The sequence below is a fragment of the Xylaria bambusicola genome (assembly GCF_022495145.1).
Source record: "Xylaria bambusicola strain CBS 139988 unplaced genomic scaffold F5B22scaffold_45, whole genome shotgun sequence".
Classification (NCBI taxonomy): Eukaryota; Fungi; Ascomycota; class Sordariomycetes; order Xylariales; family Xylariaceae; genus Xylaria; species Xylaria bambusicola.
This window is the reverse complement of record NW_025953598.1, coordinates 137,485-157,719: the sequence shown is the minus strand read 5'-3', so window position 1 is coordinate 157,719 and position 20,235 is coordinate 137,485. Positions and strand designations below refer to the sequence as shown.

At 47.4% G+C, this 20,235-nt stretch overlaps 4 protein-coding genes across 4 annotated transcripts; 1 reads left to right on the top strand and 3 right to left on the bottom strand.

Annotated features, from left to right (window-relative positions):
* Nucleotides 1–6,641: 6,641 nt before the first annotated feature.
* F5B22DRAFT_649668 (RNA pol II accessory factor, Cdc73 family-domain-containing protein) lies at nt 6,642–7,945 on the bottom strand (the record flags this gene model as incomplete). The annotated part of the gene is made up of 2 exons (XM_047979208.1): nt 6,642–7,307; nt 7,361–7,945. The coding sequence occupies 2 exons, from the start codon at nt 7,943–7,945 to the stop codon at nt 6,642–6,644; spliced, it is 1,251 nt and encodes a 416-aa protein (XP_047827741.1).
* A 644-nt stretch (nt 7,946–8,589) lies between these two features.
* F5B22DRAFT_638485 (TAP42-like family protein) lies at nt 8,590–9,675 on the bottom strand (the record flags this gene model as incomplete). Its single annotated transcript, XM_047977593.1, has 1 exon — nt 8,590–9,675. One exon carries the CDS (start codon nt 9,673–9,675, stop codon nt 8,590–8,592), a length of 1,086 nt encoding a protein of 361 aa, XP_047827740.1.
* Nucleotides 9,676–10,648: 973 nt separating this feature from the next.
* On the top strand, nt 10,649–15,678 carry F5B22DRAFT_383299 (uncharacterized protein). Its single transcript, XM_047971300.1, has 5 exons — nt 10,649–11,226; nt 11,288–11,391; nt 11,454–12,434; nt 12,484–14,046; nt 14,093–15,678. The coding sequence occupies exons 1-5, from the start codon at nt 10,923–10,925 to the stop codon at nt 15,635–15,637; spliced, it is 4,497 nt and encodes a 1,498-aa protein (XP_047827739.1). The 5' UTR covers nt 10,649–10,922; the 3' UTR covers nt 15,638–15,678.
* Nucleotides 15,679–16,246: 568 nt separating this feature from the next.
* F5B22DRAFT_619541 (uncharacterized protein) lies at nt 16,247–19,712 on the bottom strand. Its single transcript, XM_047975784.1, has 3 exons — nt 18,856–19,712; nt 17,480–18,790; nt 16,247–17,404 (listed from the first exon to the last, which is right to left on the bottom strand). Exons 1-3 carry the CDS (start codon nt 18,968–18,970, stop codon nt 16,578–16,580), a joined length of 2,253 nt encoding a protein of 750 aa, XP_047827738.1. The 5' UTR covers nt 18,971–19,712; the 3' UTR covers nt 16,247–16,577.
* Nucleotides 19,713–20,235: the final 523 nt, after the last annotated feature.

Here is a 20,235-nt window from a genome sequence, read left to right as displayed (position 1 = left end):
GCGACAATAGCACAGCACATTGATTGCTCGCCCCCCTTATTGACGCCGTCATGATCAGCCATGGTCATACCCAGTGTAAGTAACCTACCTGCCTTACTTCGTAGAGTAGCGATGCGGTTGTTGACGGGCCGATTCGTGACCGATTTACCATGTCAATCATGGGAAAATTCAAATGTACCTGAGCCTTGCGAACAACAGAAGAGCCATAATATGAAGGTAATTTTACTAGTAGGCAATAATAAAAACTCTCTCCTACGTTACCACCATCTACTTCGTAATCTCTCCAAGCCGACCTGGTCCCTGTATGCCACACGACGCATGACATTCCGGCCGTGATGGGTCTGCATATGCGGTTGGAACGGCGCGGCCAAGAACGCACACACAGACCTCAGTGACTCCTCCTACTTCGTACTCTAAGTAGTAGCGATACTCAGTCTCGCCAAGTATTGCATATCTCCTCCATCGTACCAGCTGCACCATCATCCCAGCATGTCGCCAGAACCGAAATGTCTCTCTGCTCGGCGTTACATAAACAGCCTATGCAACTTGTGCAGCCAGCCTGCAGAAGTCAGGAGTGATGGGGCCATGGTGCTGGATCTACTTCTTCCCGTCGGTCTTAATTCGGGTGCTTGTGTTTTTTTTTTTTTTTTTTTGGGTCTCTTCTGTTACAAACAAAATAAGTAGGTAAAATGAACAGATAAAAATGAACATACAAAATAGAAGGTGTAGGTGCATTGGCTCCTCCCGTCTCCCCCTCGCCATCGTTGCCCGTGGGCCGTCGTGGTATCTCACTGCAACCCGACGAGACCTGCATTGCATGCTCATAGACGACGTGAGCACGTTATTCCTGCAGGCAGATAGGGACGGACAGCGTAACAGACAGAAGCAGCACACCTAACATTGGGGTTGGAGCTGAGAGAACTAGGTACGTGCACTGTCGCCATACATGTCGCGTTCGCAAGCGCATACATACTATACCTACTGTATGTTGTCCATGTTTGTAAGCAAGCAAGCTAACCGTGCTTCTTACAACATCTGCTCTCGAGGGACTTCATTCCTACCAAGTAGAATCCAGTAGGTATACCGTGGCTCCTTTCTGGCTCCGGATGGACATCCCAACTCGCTTTCTCGATTGGTTGAATGGATGTGGGAATAGCCCCCCTCCGGCTACGGGCATCAAGCTACGGCATATGGCCATGCATGAATTACCACTGCATGTATGTACGTAGTGTGGCTTTCATGTGATATCCCCTCCCCCTCCCCTCTCCGAGCAAGCAAAACAGCCTATCACATCCGCGTCCTCATGGTAGGTAGGTTAATGATCCGTCTTCTTCCAACAACCGGCGTCCCGGTACTCGTTTTGCCAGTTGGTCAGTACCTAACCCGATTGCGTTCCGTTCCCGCCTTGGTTCTTGTTTGTAGACGTTACCAGGTTCGTGCTCACGGCACCTGGTCTGACGGTTACACGGTTTGATTCGGGTGGCTGCTTCATTGTTTTGGACCGATTCGGCGCCGAGTCTCACAAAGAGACAACATTAGCAACAACAAGAAGAGCGCTGGAATGTTGTCGCGTATCTTCCAGAAACATAGAGTAGGTAGACACCCACTCATTCCTCGTGGCCCTGTCAAACCCGTCGTGCGGTCGCGCGATGCTACACCGCCCATCTGAAGCTACTGGACAATTTCACTCCGGTCCGGCGTAAAGCAGCTACATACAGCAGATCTGACCATCACGGCAGCCCAATGCAACCCTCCCTTAGTCATACGTATCCGTCAATCAATCGTGGTCTCGGTAAACACGGTGCGGTAGGTTGCGAGAGATCTCAGATCATTGGTCCCTTCATCTACCTCACTACATCGCCAAGTCGGCGGATCATCAATGCACACGAGTGATGTGCGTATGTGTGTGTGTGTGTGTGCCGGTCTAATTTGCGCCGATGTGCGGCCCTACGTTTGTGACATATCTTACAGCTATCACTCGGACATAGTGCTCTGGGACGTTCCACCACGTGGCGACAGGATGACGTGAGGGATCTCCCTGCGATGCTCCAATGCACCCTCAACCAACCAGCGTCGTCTATAAGCGGCGTCGCCCATTTGATTTTTCTTATTTGTCGAGACCGCTGTTCGACAGCAGTACAGTATGGGGTGGCCGACCAGTAGATATTATGTACATATTTCACGCATGTCACATGTGCACTACATATTACACGTGCAATCGCCACGGGGTTGACCTACGTACGCTTGAGAATAGTTTCATGGGGATTATACGAATGGTAAGCGCTGTAGCGGATGTTGCATGCTACCTAGTGCAGGTAGTCAGCCCTCCGGGAAATGTGAACAGAGTCTCGGAAGAAGTAAATCTCAGATGTGAACTTCGGAAGATAGCGTCCCGACTATGTCTCACTTCCGTACCGTCTTACCGCAAGTGCTTTATCAAAGTACAGTAGCGGATACGATGATATTTAGCAAAAACGAGTAGATGATTTTTCGTTGATACTGACACTTACAGTAGTTAGAATACAGAATAATTAACCCCATACACCTTATCAAGATCCTAGACATTGTCATATTGTACAACTAATTGAACGCTTGAGTACGGCGGACAGGCCTGCGGAAATCTCGTTGCACAGTCATAGCCTGGGTTTTAAAGTAGCAATTATGTTAGGCTGTAAGAAATAGACATTGTCCTGATATTGTAGTTTCGTAGAATCTTATGATAGGTATACTCACCATGCCCATATCTTCCATAACTGGAATACTTAGTATCCTTTTAAAGCACATGTAACAGCCTCAACCACAAACGCTGGTTCACACGCTCTGGTTTAAGATGCTCCCTTGAAAGGAGCATACTAGGTGTGACAGCTCAGTCTACGTGATGTAAATATCCACAGGCTATCAATACCAGAGCTACAACTGATACGCTACTAGTAAGACCAGTCACAGAGAAATCAAAGATGTATCAGTACAACAAGGTGTGCCCTGTTAGCTCTTCCAAGATGGTCGGCTCCAGGTGTAGTGCCTGACATACAAAGAACGGTTTCTGGCTAATTGACTAATATAAGTAGATACTAAGTAAGTAGTTTAGGTGAGGGCAATAATCGAATTTGGTCATCATGGAGTCCTTAAGTATGAACATGGATTATAAAGAAATACATGATAATTAGTCTAGATATGATTTGAGAATTGTAGGAAGCTAATTTAACTGCCGAGTTTTGACACTTTCAAGACCCGGTCACACTTACCCTCATTCAGCGCCCAGACCTAGATTACAGGATGAGCTGAACTCTTAATCTCCATCCCAGTACATATAATTTGGTATTTTAGCTGTTCTAGTCAACGGACCTAATTAATCAACACCATTCCAAGCATACTAACATCTACTAGGCTGTCGTACTTAGCCCAGTATCAGATGGGAAAGGGAACTTTTATATCCTTGTTGACACGCTAAACTTAGCGACGGGAGTCCTTATATAATCAACATAATCCGGATATGACTTCCTCTAACACGCCGTCATCCGTTAATCATAAAACAACAGCCGGGACCCGAGAACGAATTGGCGCTGGATATCACGCGGGACAATCTCCATGCTTAGTACAATGTTGCGGCATACCAAGTTCAGCCTTCCATCGCATAAATTGCAGGTGTGCATCAAAAAGTATTGTAAAGTCGTTGCTCAACACACTCACCTGCTCATCAGGCGTACGGCCATTTTGGTATGCATAGGTACTTAGATAACCCATCCCTGCGGCAAGCGTTATAATAGGGATATCGTGATTGACGCAGGAACCGGTCTTGAACACTCATATCCAAAGTCCACTGCCGGCTTCATGTGCGAATGTTACTTCATGATGTCATAATACTTCTAATTTGCTATGGGAACATGTAGGCCAACGTTGGATTTGGCGCTTATCTGGGCTCGGCGACGCCTGTATCGTATGGTGTGATTGTAGGCACACAAAGAAAGTGAATAGGACGGAGTCGGTGCCAGCCAGTTCTAATATTCTGACGAGGTGGGTAGAGATATATCGGCGAAGAGTGTACCAAAGATAGTCTGGATGCGCAGAAAGTGCGGACTATCGAGTTTACTTGTAGCTCTAACATGTATACACTTGTTGTTTGCATGCTTAACAGACAGCGAGAACACGCGAGACAGAAGTTCGTTTCTGCGAAATGACAGAGGAAATGGCATGTTGGATAATAGCGAACTAGGTTGATACGGAAATAAGACCCTAAACGGGGTTAGACGAGGGCATTAATCTTGTTTAATCAGCATGAATGTTGAATCATCTGAAGGACTCATGGGGTGATGGAGTCTATCAAAGGACGCCGGATGGTAGCCCAGGGAATCTGTATCAAGCAGTGTTACGACTTCAGCACCGATGCGATAGGATTCAGAGGGTACATATCTCACTTCAACGTCATGCTGATATGCTTCAATACAGTCACATCTATCTGCTAGACTTAAACCAAGGAGGAATTAATATAGGAAATGCACAAATGGATCTACTAACCTAGCTTATAATCTGACGCCAGCATCATAACATTGCTAACTGACATAAGCAGCACCGTATAGTTACGCAGTGAGAATAACCAATTAGCTGTTCAAACGCTTGCTTGTTTCCTATTCATACTAACGCCTACTATCCAATCATGTCATTGTTCGCTCTTGTCATTGTAGACGGCGGCAGAGAAGATCGCTGTGGTCAACTGCGAAGCCAAGTCGAGATAGTGATCAGAAATGATAATGATGTTGCCTACCAACCGCATATCGGAAAAAGAAAATCCTTGAAAACTCCATTCTCTAGTTATTCAAAGTAAGGATGGGTCTAAAGGCCGATAAACGAAGGAAATCATACGTATGGACAGTCTGGTTTCAACCTGACATCGTAGTTTATCTGCGCCACACACTTCCCTATAGCCCCAGAGTGTGCATCTCCTGGGACATACGTTACAGAAAACAAGATCCCATACGTCGTGCAAGGAACCGCCTGCCTTGCTTTCTATTGACGTCTCTGTGAGGTTTTGCGATCTAGTGATAATTGAGTCGAAAGTATACTCAAAGCGAACATGCTATGACGAACCAAACGTGGTGGAATTCCATGTAATCATCGTAATCAAAGCACTGGATGCCTTTGGTCCCCGTGTATTGCGTGTTTAGATGCGTTGACCGAGTAGCGTATCAAAGAATTACAACTTGATATGGCTCATTCTTAAGTCCGCCGCATTTCATGCCATCATCATAATTTTCACCATAAGCTTACGCCCGTCTAGATCCCTCACACCGAAACATGCCCATCTCCGTTTGCTCTCAGCAGAGGCCTACACCGGGACCGAGAAAACTGCATTACAAATTTGCAAGCAGATCCTGAACCCAGGCACCAACGAGGAATATCGACCAGAAGCATTACAACCTAGACCCTGACGCAGACTCAGACGCAAACACCGGCAGCTTGCATCTAACAGACCCATACGAGCAAAACAAAGCAAACCAAAAGGGGAGTAAAGGTCCCTCTGATCTCATCCCATTCCAACCCCAGCCGGAACCCATCTAGTGTGAAAGGGGATATCTAAGCGACGCATACCTACATACCGTACCTCAGGAGGTGTATGTATGTATGTGTGTACGTACGTAAGATCATGGCACGGGGACAGCGACGTGTGTGCGAACCCGGGCAAATAGATACGTGGCGATGCAGCATATATCAGCAGGCATTGCCTTGATATCATATTGGCACCGTTTACTGCAAGTCAGATGGGTATACGGGGGACGCTACACTATACAATTATGCTACACCACACTAGTGTAGACGACGCACCGGCGCTTCCGCTGCGCTGGTCAGGTCAGGTCATGCTGCCATGTAAGCTTCTTTGATTTTTTTTTTTTTTTTTTTTTTTTTTTTTGCATTTCCCACCGTTCCATTGTGACTGAGACGAAGAAGAAGTAATACTTGATGTATTACTCGCGTGAGCTGAGTCTAATGCATGATATCGGTCGGTCCTCGCCACTGCTTTGCAGGATGTGTGTATGTATGTAAGACGCCGGGGACGGCTGCTAGTCGGTGGTCAGACGGTTGATTGGGAATGAGAGATGGCATTATTGGTTGACCGTTAGGAAGAGGAGGTAAGACGGTAGCCTGAAAACCCTATTGCATAAATATAGTATAAATTCCCTGTTGCAGTAGGTGGATAGGACGCGGCATAAGACGAATATTGTTAATCGGTTTATTGTCTTCTAGAGCATGTTGGTGGACAGGCGACTTGTTTCTTGATGTGGTTGAAACTGCTAGAAATCCTATTCAGTACTTGGTGAGGAAAGAACCGACTGTTGACACCTATCTAGAACGAAGGTAGTATAGACATGAATCTAGATTCCATTACGCCGTTACCTGGGGATATCCCCTCTCGAACTCCACACGCCCTCGCGTTTTTTTGAGTAGTATACAAATTGCATGAGTTGTTGGATGAGTTTGACACTTGGTGTCAAAAGGCCAAAAACTCTCCGTTCTCTCAGAGCCGTCGAGGATTTATTGGGCCAAAAGCCCTAAATGTTAGGAAATAGAATGTTTACACAAAGGAATATACTTGGGTATTCCTGAGGGTTGTCGGGTTGATGTGCTTTCGACGCACTATGACTGACTTATATTGAAGATGGCGCTTGGTCACGCTTCCAGCCTTTTGCTCGCATGTTATTCTCGATCATTTTCCAGATGCCTTCTACCGCTTCACGATCTCTCCATCGACTCGAATCTACCGTGGCTGTTCCGGGATTTTTCCACCTGTCCACGGCCACGTTGTGGACCCTATGACCCCATGTTCGGACACTCTCAGGGGGTTGCTCACCACGCCAACCGACGTAGATGCCGGGTATGTGGCGGAATAGCTCGGTCGGGTTACTCCACTTGTAGTTTTTGAACTGCCAGGCCTGGCCTGTAGTGAAAACGGCTACTACACGATTCCAGTACTCTGGCTTGAACTGTTCTGCCCCTTCCACAAGAATGAATCGCATTGGCCGATTCGCATCAATATCTTTCATGAGGCGATTGATGTGTAACATGTTTGCTGTTGTATTAGAACTGGCAGCCAAAGAGTTGGGTGGCACATATTGACTGCTTTCGAGGAAAGATTTGATATTTGTCATTCGGAGGAGGGAGGATGCTGAAGGAGAGAGTAGGATGATGGGATCGGGTCGTTTCTGTTTGTGGTGAGATGCTATCGCAGGATTGCTTGCAATGTTCGAGGATGAAGCATGCGGCGCCTTCTTGGTCATGAATAAGGCGGCGAGTTTACGCACGTGAGAGAAATCCTGGGGAGACTAGTTAATACTAAAGACTGGAGGGGGAGAGGGCTGGCACGGACTGTTGGCTTAATACCACGCAATACACTATTCCGGTCTCCCATTTTACGCTCGCTGTTGTAGATACTTGCTAGTCTGGGGTCTAAAGTTCCCTTCCCTGATCTCCCCACTGTTGATCCTATCACAGGAGCCGCAGCACCCTTTGATGCAAGAGCCGCGGCGGCGGTAGATGCCGAGCCATCCTTGTCACCAGCCAAAGGCTTTATGAATTCGCTCTCTTCGCTGGCGCCTTCCAGCCAGGTAATCAAGTCCAACATTCCAATATAAGAGAGTCTTTGGACTTGGCCTTTGCCGCCGAGTTCCTCGTTGAACTTTGACGCAAGCTCATTGTATTCGAGGATGGCATAGTCGCGGTGCAGCCAGGTAAAGTAGATGCTTCGCAAATCTACGGGCGTGTCATTCAGAATGAAGCGTGTGGGTGTGTCAATCGGAAGGGGAATGCGAGTCGGCGATGTGAATGTGAGGTGTGTCGCCTGCGATAAACCAACTTCAGGCGCGGAGGCTTCAGCTGAGGCTGTCGGCATGGGGGTGCTGCCAGACGCGATGGACTGCCTCAAGAGCAGGAGGGGATCCTGTTCCGTTGCCATTGTCGCACAGGCGCACGAGGATGTGCGAGATTTTGTTGGGGATCCTCTGCGCTGATCTGAGATGGAGGTTAGAATGGCACACTTGAAGGCTGAAGGTGTAGTTTCGAGATATGTTATCTGGCTGAATTCACTTTCTTGCTGGGGTTGCGAGTCGCGACAAATCGATGGCAAGGCTGGGAGGTCAAGTGGGGCAATCAAGCTGTAGGTAGCTGTCACCGCTACTGTTGTAGGGGGAGATAGGTACCTACCTAGTCTAGGTAGCCCCCGGGCTGGCATTGGATACCCCGTTGACTGCATACGGTAGGTAGATGGTTTTCTGGATACATGCATACTCAGATGTACATACAGTACATATGGGGTGAACGGAAAACGGGTGATAAAATATAAAAGGAAAGTTAGAATTAGGAGAAAAAAAAGGATTTGCTGGGTAGACCGTATCAACTTTGATTACCTTTCTATATTCTAAAAAATACCCCAAAAAACAAGAAAAAAAAAACGTTAGGTTGGAAACTTGGTATATGAATGCCATGCAAGTGTATGTGTATGTGTATGTGGTCTTGGGTTGGGTCCTCCTTTCTTGTTTGTGTGTCTGTTGCGTGTTCAGATTATCAATGCATCGGGTAAAGATACCTTGATCCTCTATATTAACCCCTGTTGATTGTATTCCCACTTCCACGTGGGTTGGCTTCCGTAAATTCATCCCATGCCCGAGCTTTCATCGTCTCTTCGTCTGCCTTTTCCATGTTATCCTCGTCAGGCTCAGGTTGCCTCCCGCTTGCTTCACCACCCCCCTCAATGATTCCACCTCTTCTTCTCTCCTCTTCTAGATATTCATCGATGGACATTGTTGGTAGGTTGTGCCCTGGCCGAAATACCCCGCGCTGAAGTTCCTGTCGGTTGCCGACAAGAGTGAATGGCCGCAACGGTTTTCCCTCCTGACTGAGTAACGGGCCTGAGAAACCGGACTGCAGCCTCAAAGGGGAATCGAGTTTTTCTGAGTAGGCATCTAAGTCTATTGACTCCTTGCGTCTCCGGTTATCCTCTTCTATAGTTGTGTGTTGGGGTATCAAGGGGATGGGGGCCTGCGCTAAGATTTCCAGTTCCCGGTTAATACCTTCGAGGCCCTGAAAAGTCATATGAACACACAAGGCAAGATTGGCGAGATGTAACTCGCGAACGGCCTCCTCATCCCCGCCATCGTCTAGATACCGGGGTGAGTTGCGCATGTACGCCAGCTTCTGTTTTAACTCCTTCTCAGCCCTAAAGTTCGCAATCTTGGCGTTGCGACGGGCGTTTGCGTCAACGGTTGAAATGGTTGAGAAGTTTGTGGGATCTTCGTTGTACTCCACCAGAAGCTTGCTCTCTCGAGGAGAGAGGATTGAGTAGCTGTCCAAAAGGTAAAGGAACTTTTCATAAGCGTCGCGGGTTGAGGTTAAGACCCGTTTTCGCTCCATGGGTGAGCTAGTAGAAGACTTCTGAAGCAACTCAGCTCTGTGGTAGTGGACAAGCAGATAGGGTAGGTCTGAAGTTGCGAGATCCTCGAGAGACTCGTTGGTGCTGAACAAGGAAATCTTATCGATTATCTGGGCGCACTCTTCATAGGTCGTCTGAGCTTCCGTGACATCGTCCTGGTAGGCTGGCGAGGTCATGTCGAAGGACCCCTCCACTGCCAAGCGTTTTGCTTCAGCAGCTTGGAAGGCCGATTTCAGGGTCCTCGATTCCTCAGCCATGTCGACTTTGTGATATTGTGTGGTTTGCGCTGTATGCAAAGGTAGTGAGCGGTATTGCTTGTATGAGACGATGTGACTGATCAGTGAGTGTGATATGTGATATCGAACAACTTGGGAGCTGTGACGTGACCTGCAGAGCCAAAGCATTCCAAGGCGCAGATCTTGGTGTCCTGGTACAGTCAAGTGGCAAGGTGGGGGCCAAATGCACCCCTGTAATGTGATATGCGCAAATACGCATACTAGGTAGTACATCACGCAGCTTATTCCTTGTACATTCCAGGAACACCACCTGATGAAGTTGATGGTGAGGATAATAATGATGATGGGGAATCTAAGTAAATATGTAAATATATCAGGCCGCTCTCCAAGTTGTATTTCTCTCCTGGATACCATACCTTACTAGTAATGGGAGGTGTTGACGTTTGCTGATAGCTCAAGCACCTACTAAGGTAAGTACCTACCTAGGTACTTTTTGGGCTGTAGCATTAGGTACATAGGTACCTACATGTAATCCTCAATCTGAGTCTTGTCAGTTCTACAAAGAAAGTACCTCGGTAGAGATAATGCCAGACAAGTATTGTGTGACCTTGGGAGGCAGCAGCGAGCAGGAAGCAGAGGAGTTGCCATGTGTTAAGCCATCTCAACCTACATATGTAGGTAGCTGTGTAAGTCCCGACTCCAAACTCGTCGCTCACCATGCACGGTGAGCTTCTACCTACGGACTTAGATGCTCTTACAGAAGACGTCTAGACTAAGGGCCAGGACCGTACCAGAATGCTTCGATGACCTACTCGGTTTTCGACCATCTTGCCACCTAGGCAAGCTGTGAACTGCTGGAGCCAAGAAAACACAAAGCACACCGTGATACAATCTCGGGCTGTGGTCTGAACTGCTGGATATACTTGAGTAGGTAAATACCTACATAGGGTAGGGAAGATTAGAGGTAGGGAGGTACCAACCTGTGGTCCACCAGCTGTTTGTGTAGTATGTGCTTGCCTAGAATGCTCGTTCTATTGATTCCGTCCATTGATTCCATCCCCCGATGTCCGCCATTGAGTACTTAAGGTTACTTACTTACCTACTTCCTACCTCCTTGAGACCATCCACCAATACCTGCTGGCATTGGTTGTTTTCTGATCTTACCTTCACAGGTTGGTGGCCTACTACATGGTATCACCGACCCTTCTTGTATCCAAGCAGCCACATATCTGGGCCCAACTCCTACTCTCCCACTTTGAAGCATCACAATGGAGGACTACGCTCATTCCGAGGATGAAGAATCCGTCCACAGTGATGTTCCACCACAGCCCATTGCCAGTGATCACCTCATACAAGACAAGTCCCTCTTTGATGGCTGGCTCCGCGGACAGAGGGAACATACATATAAGAATTGTCGCGCTCAGGGCTTAGTTGCGAGCCACGAAGATCTTCTGACTAAGTTCGACCGTGACCTCCTAGAAGATGAGTCTATCATCAGTAGCCCTCGGGAGTACCAGACAGAATTGTTTGAGAGAGCCAAGAGAAAGAATATCATTGCTGTCCTCGACACAGGTCAATTCCCACCCCTCTCACTCTTCTTCACATTGCGGGCCAGCTGATACGATGAGTCTAGGAACTGGAAAGACCCTTATCGCTGCGCTTCTCCTCCGCCATATTGTAGAACAGGAGCTAGAAGATAGAAGGGCAGGCAATGACCATAGATTAGCATTGTTTCTAGTTCGTATCTCCGTTCGGCCGCCGTGCGATGATCCTAACATAACAACTGACCTCCTCTTTAGGTCGATAAGGTTGCCTTGGTCCATCAGCAATTCAGAGTCCTTGAAGAAAATCTTGACTTTCAAATGGAATCGTTTACGGGAGAGTCAGGTGGACCGATCTACACACGAGAATTCTGGAGTGAAATGACTAACAACAAAACTGTGATTGTATGCACGGCCGAGATACTCCATCAATGCTTGTGCCACTCCTTCATCCGCATGGAACAGATTAACCTTCTCATTTTCGATGAAGCTCACCATGCAAAGAAGAATCATCCTTATGCAAGAATCATCAAAGATTTCTATGCAACACTTGAGAAGAGCAATAGCAAGCGTCCACGGATTCTGGGCATGACAGCATCGCCTGTTGACGCCAAAACCAATGTTCACGTCGCCGCCGCTCAATTGGAGGGTCTTCTCCACTGCGAAATAGCGACTGTGAGCGACCCCCTCGTCTTTTCCAGAGCAGCTATTAGTAAACCAACCGAAGGCCTCCTCGAATATCACAATGTTGGCATTTCCTTTCAGACAGTTTTGTGGCAGAAACTTGATCTGCTTGTTGGGCAAAATGGGGCATTTGCCAGAATGTTGACATATTCAAAAAATTGTACAACTGAGCTGGGACGGTGGGCTGCGGACCGAGTATGGAAACTCTGGTTGTCTGAAGAAGAGGGAATCAGGATAGAGGCGAGAACAGAGCGCAGTTTCAATCGACATGAGTTCCTGCAACCATCCAATATCTTGTGCGATGAACGAGAGGCTTTGGAAGCTACTCGACAAGCCAAGCAGTTGATACAGAATCACATTTCCCCAGAACTTGAACTTAACCAATTTTTTCTCTCACACAAAGTCATGAAATTGGTCGAGCATCTGAAGGAGAATTTCAACCCCAAGACAGACAAATGCATTATTTTCGCAGAACAGCGCCTTACGGTAGCACTACTTGCCGACATCTTTCAGCAACCTGCCCTGAATTGTCAGGGGTATGAGGTGGGAAAGCTTGTGAGTTTTTGAGCTTAGGTTTAACTCACTAGAAGCTGACCAGGTACAGATGGGTTCCGCCACTAGTACGTCTGGCGATCTCGGCATGACATTAACTGAGCAAAAATCAACCATTAAGAGATTTCGAAACGGCGACTTGAATTGTCTCTTCACTACAAGTGCGGGTGAAGAGGGAATCGATATCCCGGGCTGCAATTTCGTAATCCGTTTTGATCTTTACAAGACAGTGATTCAATATATACAGTCAAGAGGACGCGCAAGAAGTGCCAACTCGAAATTCTACCAAATGATTCAAACTGGGAATCTTGTGCATCGACAACTCATCACCGAGATTCAAGATCATGAGGTTAAATTGCGTGATTTCTGCAACATGCTTCCGGAAGACCGTCTTATTGCCGGTTGTGACTACGACATCGATTATCATCTATCTAAAGAAAGAAAACAACGAATGTATAAAGTTGAATCCACTGGTGCGATATTGACATACAAGATGAGCATCCCATTACTTGCCAAATTTGTATCATCTTTGCGACAATCAGCCGAGGCGCTCTACGACACTGCGGACTACATCGTTCACAATGTCGGTGGCGAGTTCCAATGCGAGGTTTTACTTCCAGATGCTTCCCCAATTAGAAGCGCGATTGGGTGCCGTGCCTCATCGAAACAAGTGGCGAAATGCTCCGCAGCCTTCGAGATGTGCTTGAAATTGAAGAAGCAAAAGCACCTAGATGACAACCTACAATCTGTCTTTTCGAAGCGTCTACCCGCTATGCGTAATGCGAGGCTCGCGATCAGCTCTAAAAAAAGAGCCGAGTATCCCATGAAACGAAAACCAGGCTTATGGGTAGTTCTTGGTTTTCCTGAGAAGCTCTTCGTCATGGTAATCAAATTGTCCAGCCCACAGGCAATTGGTCGACCATCTCGACCTCTGGCTCTCCTAACAAGGGAGCCATTGATGAGGATAGCTGAATTCCCTGTCTATTTTGCGAATCAGCAAGTTTCAGGGGTTGAATGCTTCCTGTTGTCTGGTGCTATGGAATGTGCTCCAAGAGATATTGACGGACTGAACAAATTCACTTTGAGAATCTTCAAGGATGTTTTCAGCAAAGAGTACGCTCCTGAGGCAGAAAAGATGCCATACTTTTTTGCGCCCTTGGTGCATTCACATCACTCAAAGGACCTGGTGCAGAGTGGGGATCCACGTGATATCATTGATTGGGAGTGCATTCGTACAATTCAGGATGGACCAGACCATATTGAATGGGAGGGCCAATCAGACAATGTGTTGGAAAACAAATTCGTCACTGATCCCTTTGATGGTTCTCGGAAATTCTACACCATCTGCAGGCGTCCTGATATAAAGCCCACAGACCCTCAACTGCCTGGGCTCCCACGAACTAAACGCCAGGGAACTCCAGATAATGATATTTGGAGCTCTATTGTCCAAAGTATCTGGCGGAAGAGCCGCGGGAGATTGGCCCCGAAAGATAATTTATCTGTCATAGAAGCAGAGTTCATACCTCTTCGTCGAAATCTACTTGATAAATCTGATTCAATAGGTGAAGCTGACCGGAGATGCTTCCTGGTCTTTCAGACACTCCATATTTCCACTGTAAGCCATTCCCAAGACGCGATTAAATTTATCTAATAAGTAGCAGATACCAATTGATATTGTTGCGATGACTTACACTTTGCCCGCTGTTATTTATCGGCTCGAATCCTATCTCATTGTGCTTGAATGCTGCAGGTCAATGAGCCTTGGCATACAGCCGGACTTGGCCCTCGAGGCCATGACTAAAGACAGCGATAATACTGAGGAAAGACGCGAGGACCAGGTCAATATACAACGAGGAATGGGCAGAAACTATGAACGCCTCGAATTTCTAGGCGATTCATTTCTGAAGATGAGTACCACCATAGCTCTGTTTTCTCAGATGCAAGACTGCGATGAATTTGAGTATCACGTCGATCGTATGGTTCTCATATGTAACAAGAATCTTTTTAATAACGCGCTGGAGCTGAAGTTGGAGGAATCGATCCGGACGAGAGCCTTTGATCGAAGCACATGGTACCCTGAGGGGCTTAACCTACTCAAAGGAAGAAAGTACAGTAACCTTCTCAAGAAAACCCACATAGTAGCCGATAAGTCTATCGCAGATGTTTGCGAGGCGCTTATAGGTGCAGCGTATATGGCTACGCGCGAGCAGAGAAATTTTGATATGGCAATCCAGGCAGTCACGAAATTTGTCAATCACCGGAACCACACGATGAGGACGTATGGTGATTACTATGCCGCGTACAAGATACCCGAATGGCAGAGCTCCGAGCCCCGAGCTGTACATTACGATCTGGCAAGCGAGATAGAGAAGAAGATGGGGTACAAATTCAGATACCCTCGACTTCTCCGTAGTGCTTTCACACACCCTTCTTATGGCTTTATCTATGAGGGAATACCCAACTACCAGCGCCTGGAATTTCTTGGGGACGCACTTCTCGACATGGTCTGTGTCGATCATTTATACCAGAAGTTTCCCGGTGCTGACCCCCAGTGGATGACGGAGCACAAGATGGCCATGGTCTCGAATCAATTTCAAGGTTGTCTCTGCGTATCTCTTAAGCTACATAAACACATGGTCTCGATGAGCACCGCGTTGCACAAAGAGATCGCTGATTATGTGACAAATATCACGGACGCCCGGACCCAAGCGGAAGACGAAGCGGAGGCATCTGGTCTTGGTCGCGCTGCATATGCGCGCAACTATTGGACGAGTGTAAAGCGACCTCCAAAGTGCGTTTCTGACATAGTGGAATCATACATCGGCGCTGTCTTCGTCGATAGTGAGTATGACTACGGGGAAGTGCAGCGTTTCTTCGATGCCCATATCCTCCCATACTTCGAAGACATGCATCTCTACGACACGTACGCCAATAACCATCCCGTGACTCTGCTATCGCACACCCTTACCACCGAGTTCCGCTGTAAGAGATGGAGAGTCATGGTCGCGGAAACCGACGACGAGGATCGCGAGTTCGCGGCGACTCAAGTCGTGGCTGGCGTCATGATCCACGGAACAGTAAGGGAGCACGCCTATGCGGGTAGTGGTTCGAACGCGAAGTCAAAGGCTGCGCAGAGAATGCTGAACATGCTGAAGGAAATGACTTTAGATGAATTCAGGAAGGCTTTTAGCTGTACCTGTTCGTAGTTTACGTAGGTAGTTACGAATGATATCGCGTTGATCTCCTATTTGTACTGCCGCCTGATCTGAAGCATATGAACTACCAACTCTCTTCCGCCATCTGTACCGACGTATCTACGACATGTATGCCGTTTACAATCTATATGATATCATCTTTAAAACGTACATGTCGCCACGGCCCATGGCTAATAATTGGCGGATTACCCCCGAATCAGCTACCGTGACATATTTTAATGGCGACACGCAGATGTGAAGCCGAGTCTGCATTATTGCGTTCATTCAATATCGTAGCAATTCTAATCTAGATTTTTTACCACACGACTCAGCGATCATGCCATATATTTCTTTGTAGATGACTCCTGTTGATATGGGCGTAGCGACGATATTTTGTATACCTGCTTTTTAATGACTTATATCCCATTATCGACTTCGCCTTTTCTTTCTTTCATCACCTCTTCCTCTTAGAGGCAATATTTCTAGAAGTTGGTCGTCTAGATAAAGGTGTTCAAAAAGGAAGAAACGTCAAAGTTGCGCTTGGCTCATCTACGTTTTCGTTCAGTTCAGCTGGACACTAAGTCGTCGAGGTCACTACTGCGCGTTCAGGGGACTGAGACATCGAAAGATAGAAAGTAAAATGTATTTCATTGCCTGACTATTGGTCGGCATAAATCTCTTTAATCCGAAGTCCGATAGGGTGTCTACCCAAACTCTACGCTACCTGACGCCATACAACCATGTAATATCAACATACACAAATGAGTTAGGTACAAATTTCCCAAATCAAGACATCATTATTGCAAAGAATCCTAGGCTGCAATCATTTGACTCTCCATCCCATCCGAAGTATAAAACACTGTCGCTATCATATCCAGATCAAAATGATCATATTGCAGGCCTAAGCAACTTTAAAAGTTGATGACTGGTGTAGCCTATCTTGCACCTTGAATTAGTGGTCCGACTCGTCTTCTTCCTCAAGAGGCAGTGTCTTGGTAGGCAGTTTTTCTGTAGCTGGGGTATACCGTAGCGCCGAACTCGCCCGGCTCTTCGGGATGTCAAAATTTATTTCTTCTTCAGAGGAATATTCTGGGTATTGATTCTCGACAAAATCGTTTGAGTCAGATTCAATGTAAGCTGGCATCTGAAACTGCCGGGGTACCCTTTGTGCCTCACCTTCCCAAGTTTGATTTATTGACAGTCCCACAGGTGAGGCGGGCACAGCAACATCGAATAAACCAGGAAGACCAGATGATTGATCGCCGGAGACGCCGTATTCTGTAGGTGAAAATAGGAGATCTCTCTCATATGAGCCCCTCGATGTACCTAGCGAACTTCCAACATCTGAAGCGTGCTCATCCAAAAAGAACTCACTCGATTGACGCTTGTAAGGGTTGGGAAGAGAGCGACATGGCGACAGTATGGTGGATGTATTGTCAGGTATAGACTGCAGGGACTTTAGAAATGAAACGTCAGGGATTGGGGGTATCGACTCGTTTAAGTGTGCTTGGGGAATTAGTGGTGAGAAGTCAACTGAAGTGTTGGTGGTATGCCCTGATTGGGGCCGGAAAGGATTCGAGCTAAGAGTTGAAAAAGCGGTTTCGGATGTCAGAGACCAATGACGAAGGCTACTGGAACGCTCCGGAACGATGTTTCCAGCCTCGTGAGCTACAGGGATGCCCTTATTGGATATGGAAATGATACTTTGATTTCGGGCGTGATTTGATCGGCTTTTGTGGTTATGGATGTCTACGTGGTTGGTAGAAGGGGTTATTATTTCTAAACATTCAAGTTAGTACAAATTCGTAAAAATCAAAACATGAAGTACAAGTCGCAACGCTGGAGAGCACTGACGTGATTCGTGGTCAGGTTGCTGTGCTGGCGAGCTATAGGAAAAGTCCTGAAGATCGGTGGTACTTCCCAGTTGACGCCTAGATGAATTTCGGCCGCTAGCGGGTCGGGTGGCCTGTAATGATTTTTTCTGTTGGTAGGTATCCTCGTAGATCTCTCCGCGACTGGCTGAGGTAGCTCCCCGAAGGCTTTGTCTCTTCTCCAGCAACCGTGATTCTACCACGGTGTTGTTGTGTGCTGTGGTTCTCCGTCTGGAATGGTTTCTTGATGTGGGCAGAGCCGGTAAAGGCTTATCAAGGTCATTCGATGGTTGGAATGAGGAATGCCCATCGCGCGAGGGTGCTAGAGATTGTCTTTTGGAAGATATATTCGGCTTTGCATGCTCCCGCTCATACGTTGTACTGGACCGAGCGTGGCTTCTAAGAGAATTGGGAAAGGGATTGGGGTCGTTGACTTTATTTTTTCTCACAGCCGATGAGCTTCGCGGCGCCTCAGCAGGTGTGGAAGCCAAATAAGAAGGCATAGATTTACGTCTCGCTGCTCTTTCTGATCTGGCTGACTCGGTCCGGGTCAGAACCTTGGGAGCCTCATCCGCATGTTGTGGTGGGAGGCGTGATGATGTCCGTTGCGGGAAGGAGCCAGGTGTGTGAGGGCCAATGCTTTTGGGTCTACGACTCGAACTTGTCGAATTTCGGACTTTTCGAGGCCTTGGGGGTTCATCATGAGAGTCGTCACCATCGACATCTTGGGAGACTAAAGGATATCCATATCCAGCTGCATGGCTTTGCATCGTGTCCGAACCCCTTGTATCTAAATTAGTGCTTATTAGTTCCCTATTACGGTCTGCCACATCCTCGCCGTAGTTCTTTGCGCCCGCGGCCTGAACTCTGCTGTAGAAATCGGAGGGCTTGAACATAGACTGGGCGTCGAGGAGATCAACATAGCCCTTGGATTTTCCAGCTTCACTGCTTTTGACGGAGTCCGAATAGAGTGAAACCAAGCCTGGCGATGCTGCGGGTCTCTCTAGCGCTGACGGATCCCGAATATCGGTCACTAATTTTGAGGGTAACTTGTAAGGGCCATATTTCTTCTTCTTCAGAGGCTGTGATTGTGAGCTCAAAGTGTTTGATGTGTTACCGATTTGACTTGACGGTGCGGTCCTCGGCCGGTCCACACCGGGGCCGCGATAACGAGGACCTGGGGCCAATGTAGCTGGTATCGGTGTGTTGTTGCGAGAGATAGTCGCAAGATTGGGGTGAGACCTTTGGAACTCCTCTAAAATCTTCGCTCCATTGCCGAGTACAGGGTATGTGCCTAAAAACGATTTACAGTAAGTTATGGGCGAGACAAAGCATTACTGGATTGGGAAGCAAGCATACCGCGGATTGGCGGCCGCGACGCCACCGTCTCATTGTAGGCGCGTGTCTTGAGCGAGCCATGCTTAGGCAATTCCGAGTGAGAAGACTTTTTGGAAATAAAATTCAGCAACCCCATCTTGCTGGCATGGCCGTTTTGCACAATACTGAGGGATTTGACGAATGCAAATATGGCCAGTGGCTGACTTGTTGTTTTATCTTGCACTCTTGTCTGAAAGGACTGTGGGGAATGTCCGCTGCGATTAAAGATAAGCTGCAAGAATCAAGTTACCGCCGTCCAAGTGATGGACCGTGAAATATCATCAGACATTCAATTAATAGATTATTATGGCAGTGGGCGACACAATAGAGAAAGCGTTTGCAGGAGGGATGTTGGAATTTGTCGGCAAACAGAAACAAGAAAAGTCGTAGGGCTGTTGCCCAAACAGCAAAAGCACAGGCCGCCGGTTATCCAGATGTGTCGAAAGCTGGAAACGAGTCCATATAGGTACCAGTGACGGGCGAGACAAGGCAGATTAGCGATTAATAAGAAGATGTTGATTGCGGCCCATGGACAACAACAAAAACACGCTGGGCAAACGGAAAAGAAGAGGATGCGTGGCGGCGCCTAGTGTATACCCTTAACATGTATGTAAGTATGAAGAAGAAGAAGATGGCTAGAGGGTCATGGAGAGACAGAAAGAGAGGCTTTCGTGCGCAAGCACAACAAAGCTTCGATCACGGCGCGCTACTATCGGCGAGATGCAAGGAAGCCCCCTGATGGGGTTGATCTTTCAGGCATGAATGGTACCAACGAACGAAGAGATCTACGGAGATAGACGAGAGGCCATCAAAAAATACAGGACGGGGTGAGAAGGGTGACCAGGCCTTGCGAGCGAGTCCTCCTGTATTTCAGCATTACAGTACTACCTATGTACTAAGGTGGTGCCTAACTTAACCTTCCTTTAGTTCATTTTACTACCTACGTAGTACATCTACCATAAGTACATACGTACGTACTTTGTATGTACCTAGCTGGCTAAGCTAATATGGCGCTATTGCGCCGTCCCGCGCTAGGTATCTAGTGTACATAGTCCCCTAGCAGCCCTAGATACCTAGGTATGTACCCACCAAAGAGGAACTGTCCTACTCATGATCGCCGGCGATAGCACCACACTACCTACATGTAGATAATGTAAGTGGAGGTACCTACAGTTTTGTTCTGTATGAGGACTTTTATAGTACATATATTGTACATTTCACGGCAGCGGCACATCACAGCAGCTTCGCAAACTGGATTTGAACAGCCCAATAAGGTGGGTTGCCAGTTATCTGCCGCTCGCTTCAAGTTGTACATGTAAAGAGGTAGGAAGTATGTGTTTCCGACCCTACCGACCCTACCTA

Excerpts from the sequence above, each read along its gene's own strand:
- F5B22DRAFT_383299 (XM_047971300.1), top strand. The coding sequence starts at position 10,923 with ATGGAGGACTACGCTCATTCCGAGGATGAAGAATCCGTCCACAGTGAT. Across the intron at positions 11,227-11,287 it reads CATTGCTGTCCTCGACACAG|GAACTGGAAAGACCCTTATC; the intron begins GTCAATTCCCAC and ends CGATGAGTCTAG. Across the intron at positions 12,435-12,483 it reads GGTATGAGGTGGGAAAGCTT|ATGGGTTCCGCCACTAGTAC; the intron begins GTGAGTTTTTGA and ends GACCAGGTACAG.
- F5B22DRAFT_619541 (XM_047975784.1), bottom strand. The coding sequence starts at position 18,970 with ATGGGGTTGCTGAATTTTATTTCCAAAAAGTCTTCTCACTCGGAATTG. Across the intron at positions 18,791-18,855 it reads GTCGCGGCCGCCAATCCGCG|GCACATACCCTGTACTCGGC; the intron begins GTATGCTTGCTT and ends AATCGTTTTTAG. Across the intron at positions 17,405-17,479 it reads GCAACCTGACCACGAATCAC|AAATAATAACCCCTTCTACC; the intron begins GTCAGTGCTCTC and ends TTGAATGTTTAG.